This window comes from Gossypium hirsutum, chromosome D06, assembly GCF_007990345.1.
Source record: "Gossypium hirsutum isolate 1008001.06 chromosome D06, Gossypium_hirsutum_v2.1, whole genome shotgun sequence".
Classification (NCBI taxonomy): Eukaryota; Viridiplantae; Streptophyta; class Magnoliopsida; order Malvales; family Malvaceae; genus Gossypium; species Gossypium hirsutum.
Window position 1 is genome coordinate 13461962 of NC_053442.1, and position 16319 is coordinate 13478280.

General features: G+C 35.8%; 2 protein-coding genes across 7 annotated transcripts in view; one reads left to right on the forward strand and one right to left on the reverse strand.

The window, feature by feature from the left end:
* The first annotated feature begins 878 nt into the window (after positions 1–878).
* Positions 879–16319, forward strand: part of LOC107901105 (CRM-domain containing factor CFM3A, chloroplastic/mitochondrial) — a 32823-nt gene continuing 17382 nt past the window's right edge. The window contains exons 1-9 of one of the 3 annotated variants that reach the window (XM_016826980.2): positions 879–1961; positions 2150–2612; positions 2702–2832; positions 3038–3388; positions 3496–3652; positions 3731–4023; positions 4112–4171; positions 4276–4368; positions 4777–5260. In XM_016826980.2, the coding sequence (XP_016682469.2) occupies positions 1002–1961; positions 2150–2612; positions 2702–2832; positions 3038–3388; positions 3496–3652; positions 3731–4023; positions 4112–4171; positions 4276–4368; positions 4777–4866 (2598 nt within the window). In that variant the 5' untranslated portion in view covers positions 879–1001 and the 3' untranslated portion in view covers positions 4867–5260. Of the gene's footprint in view, positions 1962–2149; positions 2613–2701; positions 2833–3037; positions 3389–3495; positions 3653–3730; positions 4024–4111; positions 4172–4275; positions 4370–4776; positions 5261–16319 lie in introns of those variants that run through there. The other 2 variants (XM_041095723.1, XM_041095724.1) reach the window with 2 other exon arrangements.
* On the reverse strand, positions 5180–8183 carry LOC121202967 (uncharacterized). 4 transcript variants are annotated; one of them, XM_041095727.1, is made up of 8 exons: positions 8019–8183; positions 7832–7928; positions 7590–7694; positions 7386–7468; positions 6916–7037; positions 6331–6495; positions 5830–5923; positions 5180–5675 (listed from the first exon to the last, which is right to left on the reverse strand). In XM_041095727.1, the coding sequence occupies exons 3-8, from the start codon at positions 7689–7691 to the stop codon at positions 5474–5476; spliced, it is 768 nt and encodes a 255-aa protein (XP_040951661.1). In that variant the 5' UTR covers positions 7692–7694; positions 7832–7928; positions 8019–8183; the 3' UTR covers positions 5180–5473. The 4 variants fall into 4 exon arrangements, with proteins under 4 accessions (XP_040951661.1, XP_040951660.1, XP_040951662.1 ...); XM_041095726.1 differs by having other exon boundaries at positions 7590–7708; XM_041095729.1 differs by having other exon boundaries at positions 5536–5743; positions 7590–7708.

Below are 16319 nucleotides of genomic sequence, written 5' to 3' on the forward strand. Positions count from 1 at the left end.
TATATTTGACTATTTTATATCTAAAAATAATATATATGTGTGTGTGTTTCTTTATTGTATCTTTATTATTCATGAACATTGTTTGTGAATATTAAACAAACAAACATGAATACACATAATTTTAAATAAATTAACATGAATCGAACACACACAAACTTAAAAATAAACAAACGAACATGAACAGAGGTCTATTCGTTCAAGCTCAATTCATTTATAACCCTACCTTCTGGTTGTTTCAATAACAACAACGCGAACTGAGTTAAGATACAATTGATATTTTTATGTATTTATTAAATATATCTCATTCCTTTTATATCTATTATTCTAGTTTATAGCTAATTTATATTTGTTTTGTTAATTTTAGTACATGTCCTCAAATTACGTTTTAGATTTTAAATTTGCTTTAAACTTTATTAGATTCTAATTAAGTTTTTAAAAAATCAATATTGTATAAATTAAATCCTTTTGATAGCTTAATTTTCAGCTTGAACATTAAATTTTAGGTCGGATCTAATTAATTGGAGCATATTTAAGATATGTGGATTAAAATTTAAATGTATTTGTACCTATTGTATAGACTACTTGTATGTCATTCAAACTTAGGAAGGCTATTTTTTTAACATATCGGATCTAGAACTGTCCATGAGATAAGTGAATATTTGTTTAAAATTTAATTCAAGCTGAACTAACACTTCACACAATCTTAATACTTTGAAGATTCAATTAAAATATTTTGAAGTTTAAGGGCTAATTTAGAATCTGGACTATAGTTTAAGGAGTTAGATGTAATTAACCCTTTTAGAAGAAAAAGAAAAAGTCCAAAGATTAAGCTTGGACTGGATATTCATGAAATGCTTGTTTGGGCCAGCACTCCACACCCAAAAATTTTCAATCTGGGAGCATTTATACTGATCGATAATATGCAAGTACTGCGCCATAAAATTCTCCCACTGCTATGATATGAAAAAGGTTTCAGTGTTTTTCTTTACTGGAGTTTAGCCATGGCGCTCTCACCATTTCCTGTAACTCATCAAGCTTGCCCATTATCATCTTCACATTCTCTTTATTATCTTATTTTGCAAACCAAGACCCACAATAACAGTTTCAGAGCACTCAAATTCAAATCTTATTGTGTTTCTCATCAAACAGTAAAGGTTGGTATTGATATAAGTAAGAAGAAGAGGAAGCCCAAGCCAAGTTTTTTGGACCAAATTAAGGATAAATGGTCTCAAAAACCAATCATTTCCACTAGAGAGAAATTGCCATGGCAAGAAAAAGAGGAACTTGAAGAACAAGAAGAAGTTGAAAAAGAGCAGACTTTTGAGGCGACCGCATCTGAGACAGAAAGTGATGAAGACCCACGAGTGGAAGTGAGTGACCCAGTGAGTATTCCTTTGCCGAGTCAGGTAATTGCTGCTCCTTGGTCTCATGGACGCAAATTTAATGAACCCCATTTTGATTTTGTTCCTGAAAGTCCAGAATTTGAGTCTCAAATAGAAGTTAGTTTTGCTAATGAGAAACCAATTGATTTCGTTGGCGACCGAATTGAAAAACCCGAACTTTTAGATGAGGAAATTAGTTTTAATAAGCAAAAGCCTATATTATCAGCACACAAAAAGATTGCAGCTGTTGAGGGCATAAATGAGGTAGTTTCCTCCAGGCAGAATTTGGAGGTTTCTACTAGTGGTAGTAACGAGGGTGGTTCAATTGAAGGAGATGGCAAGAGGGGTAAGAAGAAGAGCAACACAGAGATGGCAGAGAGGATGATACCTGAGCATGAATTGCGGAGGCTAAGGAATATTGCGCTGAGGATGGTGGAGAGGACTAAAGTTGGAGCTGCAGGTATCACACAGGCGTTAGTTGAGCACATTCATGAGAGATGGAAGTTGGATGAGGTGATCAAGTTGAAGTTTGAAGAGCCTCTTTCTCTTAACATGAAACGTACACACGAGGTTTTGGAGGTTAGTTCTTTGTACATTGCAAATCATTTTAATGATCGTATTGCTCCTAGTATCTTTGATGATATACTTGTACTGGTTAAAGTTTTCGTGCTGAAAGTATAATTGAATTAATCCCGAATCTTAATCTAGAGTTGAGTTTGTATAGAGTCTACTGGCAATCTTATTGAATTATGTCTTCTCTACATCAGAAAAGAACTGGAGGGTTGGTTATATGGAGATCAGGTGGCTCAGTGGTGTTATATAGGGGCCTGGCCTACAAGCTTCACTGTGTTCAATCGTATTCCGGGCAGGATCAGGCTGATACAAGTGCTTTGGATGTTTTAACTACTAACACAGAAACTATGGTAGTTAAGGACTCTGTTAGGACCGAGTTCATGCTTTCTTCTTTGGAATATTTGAAGGATCTATCTAAAGAAGAGCTCATGGATTTGTGTGAACTCAACCATTTGTTAGATGAACTAGGTCCACGATATAAAGATTGGTCAGGTCGAGAACCGTTGCCTGTTGATGCGGACTTGCTTCCACCTGTTGTTCCTGGGTATCAACTCCCATTCAGACGCCTTCCTTATGGGGTAAGACATTGTTTGAAGGATCGTGAAATGACTACTTTCCGTAGACTTGCGAGGTCAATGCCTCCTCATTTTGCCTTAGGTAAGTGAATGTATGAGATTGTCTTTGTATCACTAAATATTTCACCATAACTTTTTCTCTTGATGGATTCTGTTCCTTTATTGTTATAGGAAGAAATAGGGAACTGCAAGGTTTGGCACAGGCTATTGTGAAGTTATGGGAAAGAACTGCAATTGCTAAGATAGCCGTTAAACGTGGAGTAGAAAATACACGCAATGAAAGAATGGCTGAAGAGCTTAAGGTGAGAGATTACACGTATTGTTGCATCTTGAAATGTAAATCTAATTATTTATCTGACAACTTAGTTTTCTTATGCCTTCAGGCTACCATCCTTGATTACTTTCTATTATATCAAGCTATTTGCAACTTGCCATTCTTTGGTTTTCCTTTGGATGGTGCTTCATTAGATACTTGTTGCTTATTGCACATGCATTTTGTACATGTAGCGATTGACAGGGGGGACATTGCTTTCCAGAAACAAGGAATTTATTGTATTTTACAGAGGCAATGATTTCTTGCCACCTGTTGTAACAAATACATTGAAAGAGATGCAAAAGTCAAGAAATCTTCGGCAGGAGGAGGAAGAGGAAGCACGAGGGAGGGCCCTAGCCTTGGTTGGATCTAATGTAAAAGCTTCTACACTTCCTTTGGTTGCCGGCACTCTCGCAGAAACCACTGCTGCAACCTCTCGCTGGGGGCACCAACCAAGCCCCGATGAAGTGGAGGAAATGAAGAGAAATTCAGCATTGACTCAACAGGCTTCACTAGTCAGACATCTTGAGAAGAAACTAGCTCATGTAAGTTACAGATGCAGTAAGTAAGAAGTGATAACAAGATTCTCAAACATTTTAAAACTGTGACATACTTTCTGATTTATGCCGTCTTTCTAACTTTGCGGTCCTAGGCTAAAGGGAAGTTGACAAAGGCCAATAAAGCTTTAGCTGAAGTGCAGGAGCATCTTGATCCCAGAGATCTCCCAACTGATTTGGAAACATTGAGTGAAGAGGAGAGAATTTTATTCCGTAAGATTGGTCTGAGTATGAAACCCTACTTGCTTTTGGGTAAGAATGGGAACTTCAATCCTGCTTTACTGTTTCTGACTAGAAGAATCAAATATTAATATGAGTTTTCTTTTTTAGGAAAACGAGGAGTTTATGATGGTACAATAGAAAACATGCACCTCCATTGGAAATACCGAGAGTTGGTAAAGATACTTGTGAAAAGAGAAAGTTTGGCCCAAGTGAAGCATATTGCAATTTCATTGGAGGCTGAGAGTGGTGGGGTGCTAGTATCTTTAGATAAAACTACTAAAGGCTATGCTATTATAATCTATCGAGGAAAAAACTACTTGCGTCCTCTTGAAATGAGGCCAAAGAATTTATTGACAAAAAGGCAGGCATTAGCTCGATCAGTTGAACTTCAGAGATGTGAGGTAACATCGTATTTAACTCTCAACAATTTACAGATTCTTCTCCAAACAATTTTGTTCTTCCATCTAATTCTCTTCCTGCATTTTCTAGGCACTGAAGCATCACATCTCAGACTTACTGGAAAAAATCGAGCTAATGAAATCAGAGCTGGTAATTCTTTTTACTTTTAGATATATATGTAAATACGTTCTGATGTTCAACAAGAGATGACTTGATAAAGTTTACCGTCATTATAATATGTTGTTTTGATCCAGGAAGAAATGAAAGCTGGGAATGAGGTTGGTGCCGTAAATACTCCGCACTCAAGGTTGAATGAAGCTCTACTTTCTGATGAGGATATTGAAGAGGTAATAAATGATCTGCTAAACTTATACATGCTGGAAGATGAAGAACATGCATTTGATTTTCTTCTACCTTGTTATGAGCAATTATACACATTTGAAGTTGCAACCCTCCCCTAGGCCTGATTCCCAGCTAATGAATAGTGCCAACCCTTAAATAATTCTCATCTCTTGATGATCATTGATAATCTATTATTTTGTTCTTCCTCTATGATATCACAACTGGATTTAGTGAATGAATTCTGTACTTGAAACCTGTGTTATAAAGATTCAAAGACCAAGTGTAGGACAGCTTCGAGTTGTATAGCTGACACCAGCTATTATGAGGTTGCATCTCAGTTCGAGTTGCATAGCTTGACATGGTGTGCTTTGCTGTACTGATTCTGATGGCAAATTTATTTGTACTCGAACCAGGAAGACTGGGAAGATGAGTATATGGAATCATATGGCAGCAGCAATGATAATGATGATGATGATGATCAGCAAAAGGAAAGACCAGTTTAGTAGTTGCTCGACCAGATCACAGCCTGGAGTACCAGCTACTGCAAATTTTTGAATAAAGGCAAATGCTTTAACATTCCAGCTTCTAAGCCAGGGAAAGATCATATATAGAAATGGATATCATTGGATGTTGCATTCTAATTATATGGTAATTGTCCTTACGTGCAGCAAATTTTTGAAGGTTGTAGGTGCTTCTAGTTATGTTATAAATACAATTAATGATCCAAAAGAAGTTTTATTCTAAAATCCCATTTATTCTAGCAGACAATTTGAGAGGGAATAGAAAGGAAAACAACAGTGTTCAATGAACCATAAGTACATCAAGTCACTTGCAAGATCTCTGTAATTTACTAAAAAGAAAATAAACTACATAGCATTGTCTTTTAAGAACGAATGGCAATAAACATTATACCAACTGGAAACTCAAGCTTCCATGGAACTTAGTCAAACTAGTCAGAGTGAGCAAAATCCAGCTTGGCATGGCCGTTTAACATATCAGTAGATAACAGGGATCAATTACAGCTGCAGGGGCTTACATTGCTGGAATATTTCAGCTGTCACCAGTATCTCATTTGTTGGTGGAGAAAATTTTAGATTTGTGTTACAGCCTCTACTTGGAAGAAACCTTGTCTTGCTCTAAGGCTGACTTTATAAATTTCACAATAGAAGATGCCAACTCAGTTTGATGCGAGGTGTACCCATGATTTGCTCCTTCTATAATGTGTAATTGGTGATTAGGTATAACCTTGGCAAACTCCAAAGCATCTTCAACAGAAATTATCTCATCAGCAGATCCATGGACCGTCAACACCCTGTATGTTACGGTGAATAATAGCACAAATAACATATACTAGTATTGACGTTCATTTGACATTGCCATCTAAATCAGCTCAATGAATCAGTGAAGAATCAATGATTTCGAAACAACAAAAACTAATAGGCTCTAGTCTAGATTCAAAATCTTACCGACATTCTTTATCAATCTTGAGACAAGCTTCATGCATGTCTGTTCTTAAGCGATCCATCAAAGCTTCCTCAGTCACACGGTATTCAATGCCTCCTACATAAATAAAATGTAATTAAAATTAGAAATGTTTCCAATCAAGTACATAAACAAATATTGAACAAGACTAAATGTTAACCCTTTACATTCCACAAGGAATGTTTTTATTCCCAGGAAATTGTTAAGATAGAACATTTTAAGGCAAAATTTCTACTTCTCTTTCAAGTTCCAAATGCCAAAAGCTATAAGAGCACCGAAAGCAGCTGTCTTTATCACTGATTATGTAGCCATAATTCTATTTGGATACTTTTAAGTAACACTTGAACTGGACAGAAAATCCAATCAGGACTGCTGATTTGCTTAACTTAACAAACAACAAATAGATCCTTGATGGACCATACACAAACGTGAAGAACACAAACTCAGGAAATCATACACATCAAGGAAGCTAAATAAATAACTACCCGTCTTATTCTTAACATCAATGTGGCCATCCTTCTTAATTATTTCCATAAAGTCTTCTCCCAAGCGTTCTGCAATGCCTCTCTTCAAGTCGTAGCGGCCAGAAATGTTTACAACTATACGTATATCTTGATACTTAGAAGCATAAAGAAGCACCACATTTCCCCCTGCATTACATTATTTTAGCAGTATAACACTTGTTGGAGAACTTATTAGACAAATGAAAATCACAGCTGGAAAAAACTAATTGACTGACTTCATTAGGATATCTTGATGCTTCGAAGCATAAAGAAGCACCAAAATTCCCCCCTGGATTACATTATTCCAGTGATATAACACTTAAACAGTAATGTTAGCTTGGTTACATTACTTATTCCGTGTATTAATGATCAAAACATTATAAGAAAAAAGGATATTGCTAAGATCCATCCTGAAAATAACTCAGTGATTAGAATGTAAGTTAAGATATAGTCTTCAACAACTTAGTTTCTTCTTAGAGAACTTACAATTTCTACAGTGCAGAGCAAAACCATTCTCTATTTTAACTAGTTCAGAAAAGTTCGAGTAAGAAACACTGGGATACTCACCTTTACTATGCCCAAGAATTGCACTTACGACATGACTTTCCCCTGAGAAGTGTTGAATTACAGCGTGTAAATCATCAGCTTCTCGGTAATAGTTACCATACTGAAATGAACCTTCACTTTCTCTGAAAAATAGATCCCAAAATAAGTCACAACTATGAAACAAAGTGAACAAAACACACACTCCTGCAGCAGCAATAGACATAGAAAGTAAGAACTATGCTGCATAATACATATTTGCCAATCCAAGAAAAATCATCTCTTAAAATCTCTACATATTTTAACTTTGTTGCTCCTACTCTTCTACCGTGACCAACACTCGTACCCGACCCTTGAATGTGGAGATAATACCAAGAACCCTCCAACTACATTAAAGAAAAACTTAGAAAAATCTAAACATACCCGTGTTGGACATATACAATGTCCGACACTCGCACCAGAGTCCGAGTAACATTAGATTTTAATCAACTCACCCGTTTCCAGCAAAATCGAAACGGAAGACACTGATTCCTTCTATTTCTAAAGCAGCGGCAAGGTTCGTCATAGTATTGTAATCCTGAAGTAGAATTAAGTGAGCTGCTTTCCATAAGTTATTACTATTCCTCCATGAACAGACATTTTCACCAAATATATTTGCTACTGAAAGCAAGTGAAAGAGATGAAATGACCCAACTGACCTTTCTGGATCTGAAACCATGGCATAAGATTACAATCTCTTTAGACTCTGTTTCATGCAATAATCCCACCAGTTTTTCACCATGCTTGTTCGGAATTATCATTCTCTGCTGCTCAATCACTAAAATTTAGAAAGAAAAAAAAAGGGTCCTTTTTTTATTTTATTTTCAAAGTTCTTTACATTAAAAACAAAATGGAACCATAATAAAGTTATAAAAGAAAGGGAATACTAATAATTTGGGACCTGGGTTTTGGGTAGAATGAGAGTGAGCCATCGTCGAGATTGTAGAGTTTGGTTTGGAGATACGTCGACAGGAGGAAGATATGAATGGTGTTCGTACCTGTGGAAAAGGAGATTTAGGATAAGTTATAAATTTGAGAGCAGTGTCAATGAATCAAAGTTAAGGGAAATGGTGGCCATTTCTTTGTACCTCTGGTTGGCCTCTTTCTTCTGTCGTGCTTAATAAGGCAAGTCCTGTAAATGGATTGGGATATAGGAAAGGTTTCAGATTGAATCCGTGATGCCATGAGTTTTAATTAGACCTTCGTTGAGCCATCCGGCTCGGCTTGAAGCTCGTTCAAAATATCATAGGATTTGAGTAAAATATGATAGGATTTGAGTAAAATATAGGCTTAAAAAATGAATTTGGACAAAAAAAAAGATAAAGCCTATTTAAAAAGTAGGTTGGGCCTCAGATAAGATATCGGGCTTGACCTAGCTCGGCCTAAATTCACTAAAGGACAAAATAAAATTACTTTTTTTTATAATGTTATTTTTTTGTTGTTTTCTCCTTATTTTACTACCATTATACTATTATATTACTACTATTTTGTTATTATTATTTGAATATTGTATAAAACTTATTTTATTATTAATTTTGTTATTATTTTAGAGACATTTGCTTGTTAAGTTACATTTATCTTAATGTTATTTAAGTATACATATTTTTTAAATTGTTGAGAAATATTTATTTTGATGTTTTTAGTATTTTTGATGTATTATATATTTTAAAATTATATAAAAATAATATAAAAATAAATATAGGTGGGTCGGGGCAGGCCCGGGTTTTAGCATTTTTATCTGGGTTGGGCTTGGGAAAAATTTTAGGCCCACTTTTTGGGGCTAGGCCGGGCCCAGGCCTAGCAAATAAGCCTGAATTTTTAGTTGAACCCTGCCTGGCCCGGCCCATGCACACCTCTAATTTTAATCTATTCTATTCCATTAAATAAATTATTAAAAAATAGTTAAAATTAGCTTCAATCATCGGGTTCAATTGTGTTTTTTTTTCAATTTAATTGATAGGTACTAATTCTCGAATCAATTGGTTTAATGCCTTCTCTGTATCAATACTCAACTAGTTCCCAATCTAATTAATTTGATAAACAAATTTGATTTAATTGACCGGTCCAATTCATTTTAAACAACCTTAACTATTACATGGTAGTGAAATGTTAAAAGGGAATATCAATTAAAAAAATGTCAAATTTTAAACAATCTTGTGGTTCTCTTGGCTGCTGGTCCTGGAATTCGTGATACGCAGGTATGTTCCTTCATTGTATGGATTTCTGTTTCTTTTTTTGGCCCAAGAAGCATATCTTTTATATTACTAACATAATATATTGAATTCTTTATTAACATTTTCCTGATCTGGAGTTTCTTCATAAAATGCAGTGTGGTTTTAAGATGTTTACTAGGTTTGCAGCAAGGAAGCTTTTTACCAATATCCGGTTGAAAAGGTGATCTCAGAGACACTATTGAACACCTATCCTTAAGCATTACTACTTGCTTATCCTGTCATTAAGACATCAAAGCAAATCTAAACTACATGCTTAGATCACTGTCTTGCCATCGACATGCTCATTTTCGCATTGAATACTCTGGTACTTTTCTGTGTTTCCTGTTTACAGCTAAACATCTAGTAAGGAGAAATAGACAATAGAAGATTAAAAAGTAGTGGATGGAGGTGAACTCGTAATGGAAATTCGGTTTTTCGTTGTTGTGAAAGAAATAATGACAAAGGGAATTAAGTCATCTTTTTAGTAATAGGTATTCATATTCAAGTTAGTTTCATCCTTCCGTATATCCACTGTTCTGAAAAGATTTGCCAAGTAATTTTGTATAGAAAATTTCAATTCTCTTTCCATTGAAACCTGAAGGATTCATGTCCCTCATTTTGGACACACTTTGGACTAACTTTGTTTTCAATTCTCTATTGGTCCTTGCTCTGATCCCTGTGAAAAACTCTGTAACTGAATCGGTCATGAAATATATGTGCAGGTGGTGTTTCGATGTTGAAATAGTTTTCCTTTGCAAATGGTTTGGTATTCCAATGCTGGAGATATCTGTAAACTGGTCCGAAATTCCAGGATCCAAGGTAAATCCATTGAGTATACCAAACATGCTTTGGGAGCTTGCCCTCATGTCCGTAGGATACAGAACTCGAATCTGGAAAATTAACTCCTGATGTCAGGATTTTCTCTGATCAATTGAGCAAAGATGAAAAATTACACACGGTGCAGTACTGATTCGATAACCTTAGGTTTTTCTTATACGTTCTTTGGGAAAACACTTATTACAATCAGATGAAACCAGTTTATCGGAGCTTGTTCTTTCTGGAATCCGCGGCTGGAACATGCAGTATTTTACAGTTGTAATATTAGTTGAGGTAGCATTTTTTTTAACAGTTTGATGATCGAATCGCGAACTTATTTCCTGGATAAGTACTTCATTACAGTATTCCCTACCCTACATTGCTCTGACATTTAATTTTTGAAGTATTCATATTTGGACATAAATATGATATATGATTGATACTATTTAAGGTTATTATTAGACTTGTACTGATACAAGTGCCTTGAAATTGTTCATTGGGGCATTCTGTCTACTTGTATTCACACAAGCCTGACTTGTTGCGAAATAAGTGTGCAAGGGCCCCCAAAACATGTCCGGAACACCTAAAATCAAGCCAAAACCATTACCAATCATTCCCTAATATTTCTAAACATTATAAAACATAAAACACCATCAAATCAACATATATTCCAAATAAAGCTCAACCAAGTTCACAGAGCTAACAAAATATTCAAGATGCGATGAGATTAGTTAAGATAGTAACTTCACTTTAAGTCGAGCCTTTACCTACGCGTTGAAAAAATAATGCGTTAAGCTTGTAAAAACTTAGTAAATAGTCAAGAATTAAGCTTTGCCTTTGCAAGTAATCAATATTAAACATATAAATACCTTGTTTATGATATATTAAAATGGAATTAAGTAGACATTAAGCATTAAGATTCTCAAAACTATTTATTATATGTTACTCATCAATTCACTAATAAATTTCACTTACCATTTCATTTTAGCCCAAATATAGATATAATAGGACATAAGGATATGAGGATAGAACACTGAATCACTAGAACAAATGTAAAAACAACTTTTCCGGAAAATATTTTCAGGAAATCTATCAAACAGCAGAAATTATTTTACACAGATTCAATCAAACACCAGAAAATATTTTCCAGTAAATCATTTTACAGAAAAGTAAAACATTTTCCAGAAATCATTTTACGGAAAACATTTTACTGGCAATCAAACGGACCCTAAAATATAAAATTTAATCTTTGTACTCTACTTTTATTATGTCATTAAGCCACTATCTGTTTTGATTAAAATGCTTACATGAAATTTTTTAAATATCCCTTCTAACCTATCATGCCAATATAGTTTTTTTAATGCTGGAAAGGACGGTTTTAATAAAAATTCAACGTCTAACATTTTTACTTTTTAGTTAATGATTCTAATTATTTTTTTTGAAAAATTCGACTGGAATAGATAAAAAGTTGAAAAAGAACTTTCATTGGGCTAAATACAAATTTGTCCTAAGAAAACAAAAGACAACAGTAAGCATGCCTTCGTCAGTTTAGCCTACCTAAAATCTATACAAAATAAAATAGAGAAAATAAATGAAATTTAAATTGCTTCCAGCCGAACGGTTCAGTTGGTCCTCATAAATGATTCTGACTTTTCCTCTGCCCAAGGCCACTGAAAAGTAAAAGCAAGATCTCCTCAAATCTTTTCCTTATCAATTTGCTTTTCAATCGACACCATTTCCTCCATTTCAAAGCGTCACACCATAATGCCGAAAGTTAAGGTCTTTTCCATTTTCTTTTACTCTGAAGAACCCAGACGATTTTGCTCCGATTCTCCTCTGGTTGATCTTAAAGTCCCTCCCTCCAGGAATCGTTCCTCTCCCTTCTTTAGTGTTTCTTTTGCAAGTCTGTGGGCTTCTGTGTTTTCTAACCTTGGAATGAAAGGGAATCTGATTTCTTGATAGTACTCCTTTAGGTTTTGGATGTCACTGATGATTGCCCCTATTTCTGATCTGTCTCGATTTGCATTTTGACATTTTGTAATCACTGTTTTTGAGTCTGCGATTATATCTAAAGTATGAAAGCACAACTGAATCCCTAACCTTATTGCTTGAAAACCTGCATATGCTTCCGCCGCGAATGGAGATGCAACATTTTCATGAAGGGTCAACTTTGTTGCAACGAAAGTCGAAAGTCGCATCGAAAAATATGGCCTTTTTCGCCCTTTATAGACTTTGTCCAGACCTCACACTGGTTTCCACGTTTAGTACCCTATCTTTAATCCCTTCCAATTCCAAAATGTAGCTTTTTACTTGTTTGGATATATCCCAACTAGTACTTGATCTGCTTTCGTATAATAACTTGTTTCTGCTTGTCTAGATAAGCTAGAGCCCGCAACAGAAACCCCTGCACTGTTCATTTGCCCCTTGGTTGAAAACCCAGGTAAGCCAACTCCAAATATCTAAATGACTATTGTTGAGTACCCATGAAAAATTTAAGTGACTCCATATTTCCTTTGCTGTAGGGCATAGATGGAAAACGTGGATACTATCTTCTCCTTCCTGACCGTATCTCAAACACCGATCCTCAGCCATCACTCTTCGTAGCTTCAAATTGGAGAAAGTGGGAATGTAATTCCACACTGTTTTTCATACTGTAATCTTGATTTTTGAGGGCATATGCAAATTCCATAATTTTCTATAAAAAATTTTAGTATCGGCTTGTAAATAAACACTAGGATCTATTGTAGCCTCCTGTAATAGTTTATAGGCACTCCTTACTCAAAAATCTCCTGTTGCCTCCCCTCTCCATACTTGGATGTCTTCGTGGATTGACTTTGAAAGCGGGATCTGCAGTATTTTCCTAGCAATATCCGTGTTAAAGGTACAGACAACCAAGTCTCTGTTCCATGTTCTGCTTTCTTCATTGATTAAGTCCGACACTACTCTAATATTTTCAATGTTGCTGTTGTTCTGTAATTTTTCTGCATTCATTCCCACCACCCAGAGATCATTCCATACTGAAATGTGGTCTCCTTTACCGACCCTCCAGCATAATCCATCTGTCAAGTTTTTTTGTTGACCAAATACTCCAGGTAAGTGAAGGTAGGTTACTTAAAGGAGCATTTAAGAAATTTGTTTTTGGAAAATATTTAGCTTTTAAAACTCGGGCTAACAAAGAACTCAGATAATTAATAAGACGCCAACCCTGTTTTGCCAATAAAGCTATGTTGAATTTATCTAGACTTCAAAAACCTAGACCACTCAATTCTTTTGCAATGCAAATGTCCTTCCAAGCACACCCATGAATTCCTTTTTTCCCCTTATTTTTTTGCCACCAAAAATTTGCAATAAAATTTGCAATAATACCCTCTAATTCCTTGCAAAAAGATTTAGGGAGTAAAAAACACATCATTGAGTAGGTTGGTATAGATTGTAGAACAGCTTTGGTGAAAACCTTTTTACCTCATTGTAAGAGATATCTGATACTCCAATTGTCAATTCGTTGCTTAAATTTATCCTTAAGCTTTCGGAACGTTGCCTTTTTCCTTCTTCTTACCAGGCTAGGTAGCCCTAGATATCTTTCCACATCATCTGAACTTTGTACTCCAAGAACTCGAGTAATTGTTCTTCTTTCTCCTTGTGTATTGCTGCTGAAAAAAATTGTGGATTTTGAATAGTTAACTTTCTGACCCGAACAAATTTCATATTCACGGAGGATCTGTTTTAAATGAATTGAACTCCTCTCATTAGCTTCCACAAACAGTATGCAATTATCCGCAAAAAGTAAATATGAAACTTGCGGCCCGTTTCTGCTTGCTTTAACACCTCTTACTTTGTTCCCCTGCATACTTAATTTCATAAGGCTAGAGAGACCTTCTCCACAGAACAAGAATAAGAATGAACTCAATGGGTCTCCTTGTCGTAATCCTCTAGAAGGACAGAAAGATTCTCCATTATGTCCATTTACAACCACTAAGTATGAAACTGTAGTTACACACTTTAATAGTAGGGCCACCCACTCTGAATCAAACCCCATCTTCTTTATTATTTCCTTCACAAAATTTCATTCTACCCTATCATGCCTTTTTCATATCCAACTTGATCGCCATAAATCCTTTCTTCCCTAACCTCTTTTGTTTCTACGTATGGATTAATTCATAAGCCAGCAACACATTATTCGAGATCAATCTCTTAGGCATGAAAGCACTTTGTGCAGGATCAATGCATTTGTCTAACACTTTCCGAATACGATTGGCTATAACTTTAGCCATTAATTTGTAGATTACATTACACAAACTAATAGGCCTAAAATGCGATATACCCACTGGATTTGAAATTTTCGGAATTAAAACAATATTTTTTTATTGACTAGGCCTATCTCTATCCTTCCATTCAGTTGATCAATGCAAAAAGTAGTGACCTCCTTTCCGATGATTGCCCAACACTTCTGATAGAATAACGCTGGAAATTCATCTTCCACTGGTGCCTTAGTGGGCCAGAATTCTGCCAAAGCCTGTTGAATCTCCTCCTTTGTATATTTCTCTTTTAGCATTAAGTTATCTTCGTCTGAAATACATCGAGAAACCTCATATAAAACATGCGCATAATTTGCAGATCTGCCAGCGGATAATAACTGTTGGAAAAATGATCTAGCAATCAGTTCCATTTCCTTTAGTTCGTCCGTCCCTCTCCTATCATCATTCTGCATTTTGCGAATCAGGTACCTATGTCGTTTTTGTGTTGCTTGTTTGTGGAAAAGGGCTGTATTTTTATCCCCAAGTTTCAACCAGTTAACCCTCGCTCTTTGTTCCCAATAGCACTCATCCTTTTCGATCTCAAAGTTAAGTTGGATTTTTGTGTCAATCAGATCGGCTAAATTTTCTTCATCTCTTTCAGTTTTTGGTAGTGAAGCCAATTTTGATGATAAGAACTTTCTTCCTTTTCTAGAAAACCGAATTTGACTAGCCCGTCGCTCCAACCCCCTTTTCATACTGTCCAGCTTGCTTAAAAACTCACCTTCGGAATGCTCCCATATGTCTTTAACTTTATCTAAGAACGAGTCCTCCAGTTCCCACCACGCTTCAAATTTGAAACGTTTTTGTATTCTCTCTCTGTACTCCTTTGTATTAACCATTAATGGGCAATGGTCAGAAAATGTATGTGGAAGATGTTGAAGCTGAAATTTTGGAAATAAGTGCAACCAATTTTCAGTCGCCACACCTCTATCTAACCGCTCTTGAATACTAGTTTCAGGTAAATTCTCCCTTTCCCATGTAAACCAGTTTCCAATAAACCCCATATAAGATAAGTTGCATTCCTCCAAAGTCTTACAAAAATCTTGCATTCGTCCTTCCTCTCGCACTAGACCACCTTTTTTTTTCAAAACTATATGAATTTCGTTAAAGTCTTTGCAAACCATCCATGGAAACTCCCTAACCGTTCCCAAGTGCCGTAGTAGATTCCATGCCTCAGCTCTATCATGTGAATATAGAGAAAAAACCTGTAAACCTCTATTTCTATCATTCATCCTCTTCATCAATGATCACATCAATATGTCGTTTTGAAAAACTTTTAAGCTAAACATTTTCATCATCGTGCCAAGCCATACACAGCTCACCATTAGAACCATCTGAACTCACATCAATACCATTTAAAAACCCACAACTCCTTCGAATTCTTTCCATTTGACTACTGTTTATTTTTGCCTCCATAAAAAATACTTCTTGGGGATTATATAACTTCAGCATGTACCGAAGTCTCCGAATTGTCCGTAGACTCCCCAATCCACGGATATTCCAGCTTAAGATTTTCATTGCGCTCAGTCGGCTTGCCATTTGACAGCCGTCGATGATTGATGACTAACTTCCATTTCCCTCCTACACGTTACCACCAAAGTGTTCGTCTCTTCTTTGGCCAAGGCCACCTCAATCTCCTTTCTGTTTCTCTTTTTTCCCTCCTCACCAATAAGCACTTCATCTTCAAGATTATGTTCCATTAATCTATTCTTCAGATTCCCACTCCAATTCCCATTTTCTTCCCATGTTTGAGATCCCCTCCCTACCAGATTTATCCCCAATATTGGATCTATATTTTCACTACTATCCTTATTTTTCGCTAAATCCCTTGAATTATTCCCCATAAATTGCCTTTTCCCATTGTTTCCTTTCCCCAGTCCCTTTCCTTCTTCTCGCAACCATACACTTGTCATCATTTGGGCTCGATGAGACTGTGCCCTAAGAGTTAAGTCCCATCCCATCTTTTTAGTTTCCACTCCTTCCGTCATCCTTTCTTCACAAAAGGAATCAGTGTGGCCCAAACGTCCATAATAAAAGCAAAAAAGTGATAGCCTTTCATATTTAA

Bases quoted from the DNA above. Each gene is read 5' to 3' on its own strand.
- LOC121202967 (XM_041095726.1), bottom strand. From the start codon at position 7,862: ATGGCTCACTCTCATTCTACCCAAAACCCAG. The intron at 7,469-7,589 runs GTCAGTTGGGTC...ATTCTACTTCAG, and splicing joins ATGGTTTCAGATCCAGAAAG to GATTACAATACTATGACGAA. The intron at 7,038-7,385 runs GTGAGTTGATTA...TCTATTTTTCAG, and splicing joins TTCGATTTTGCTGGAAACGG to AGAAAGTGAAGGTTCATTTC.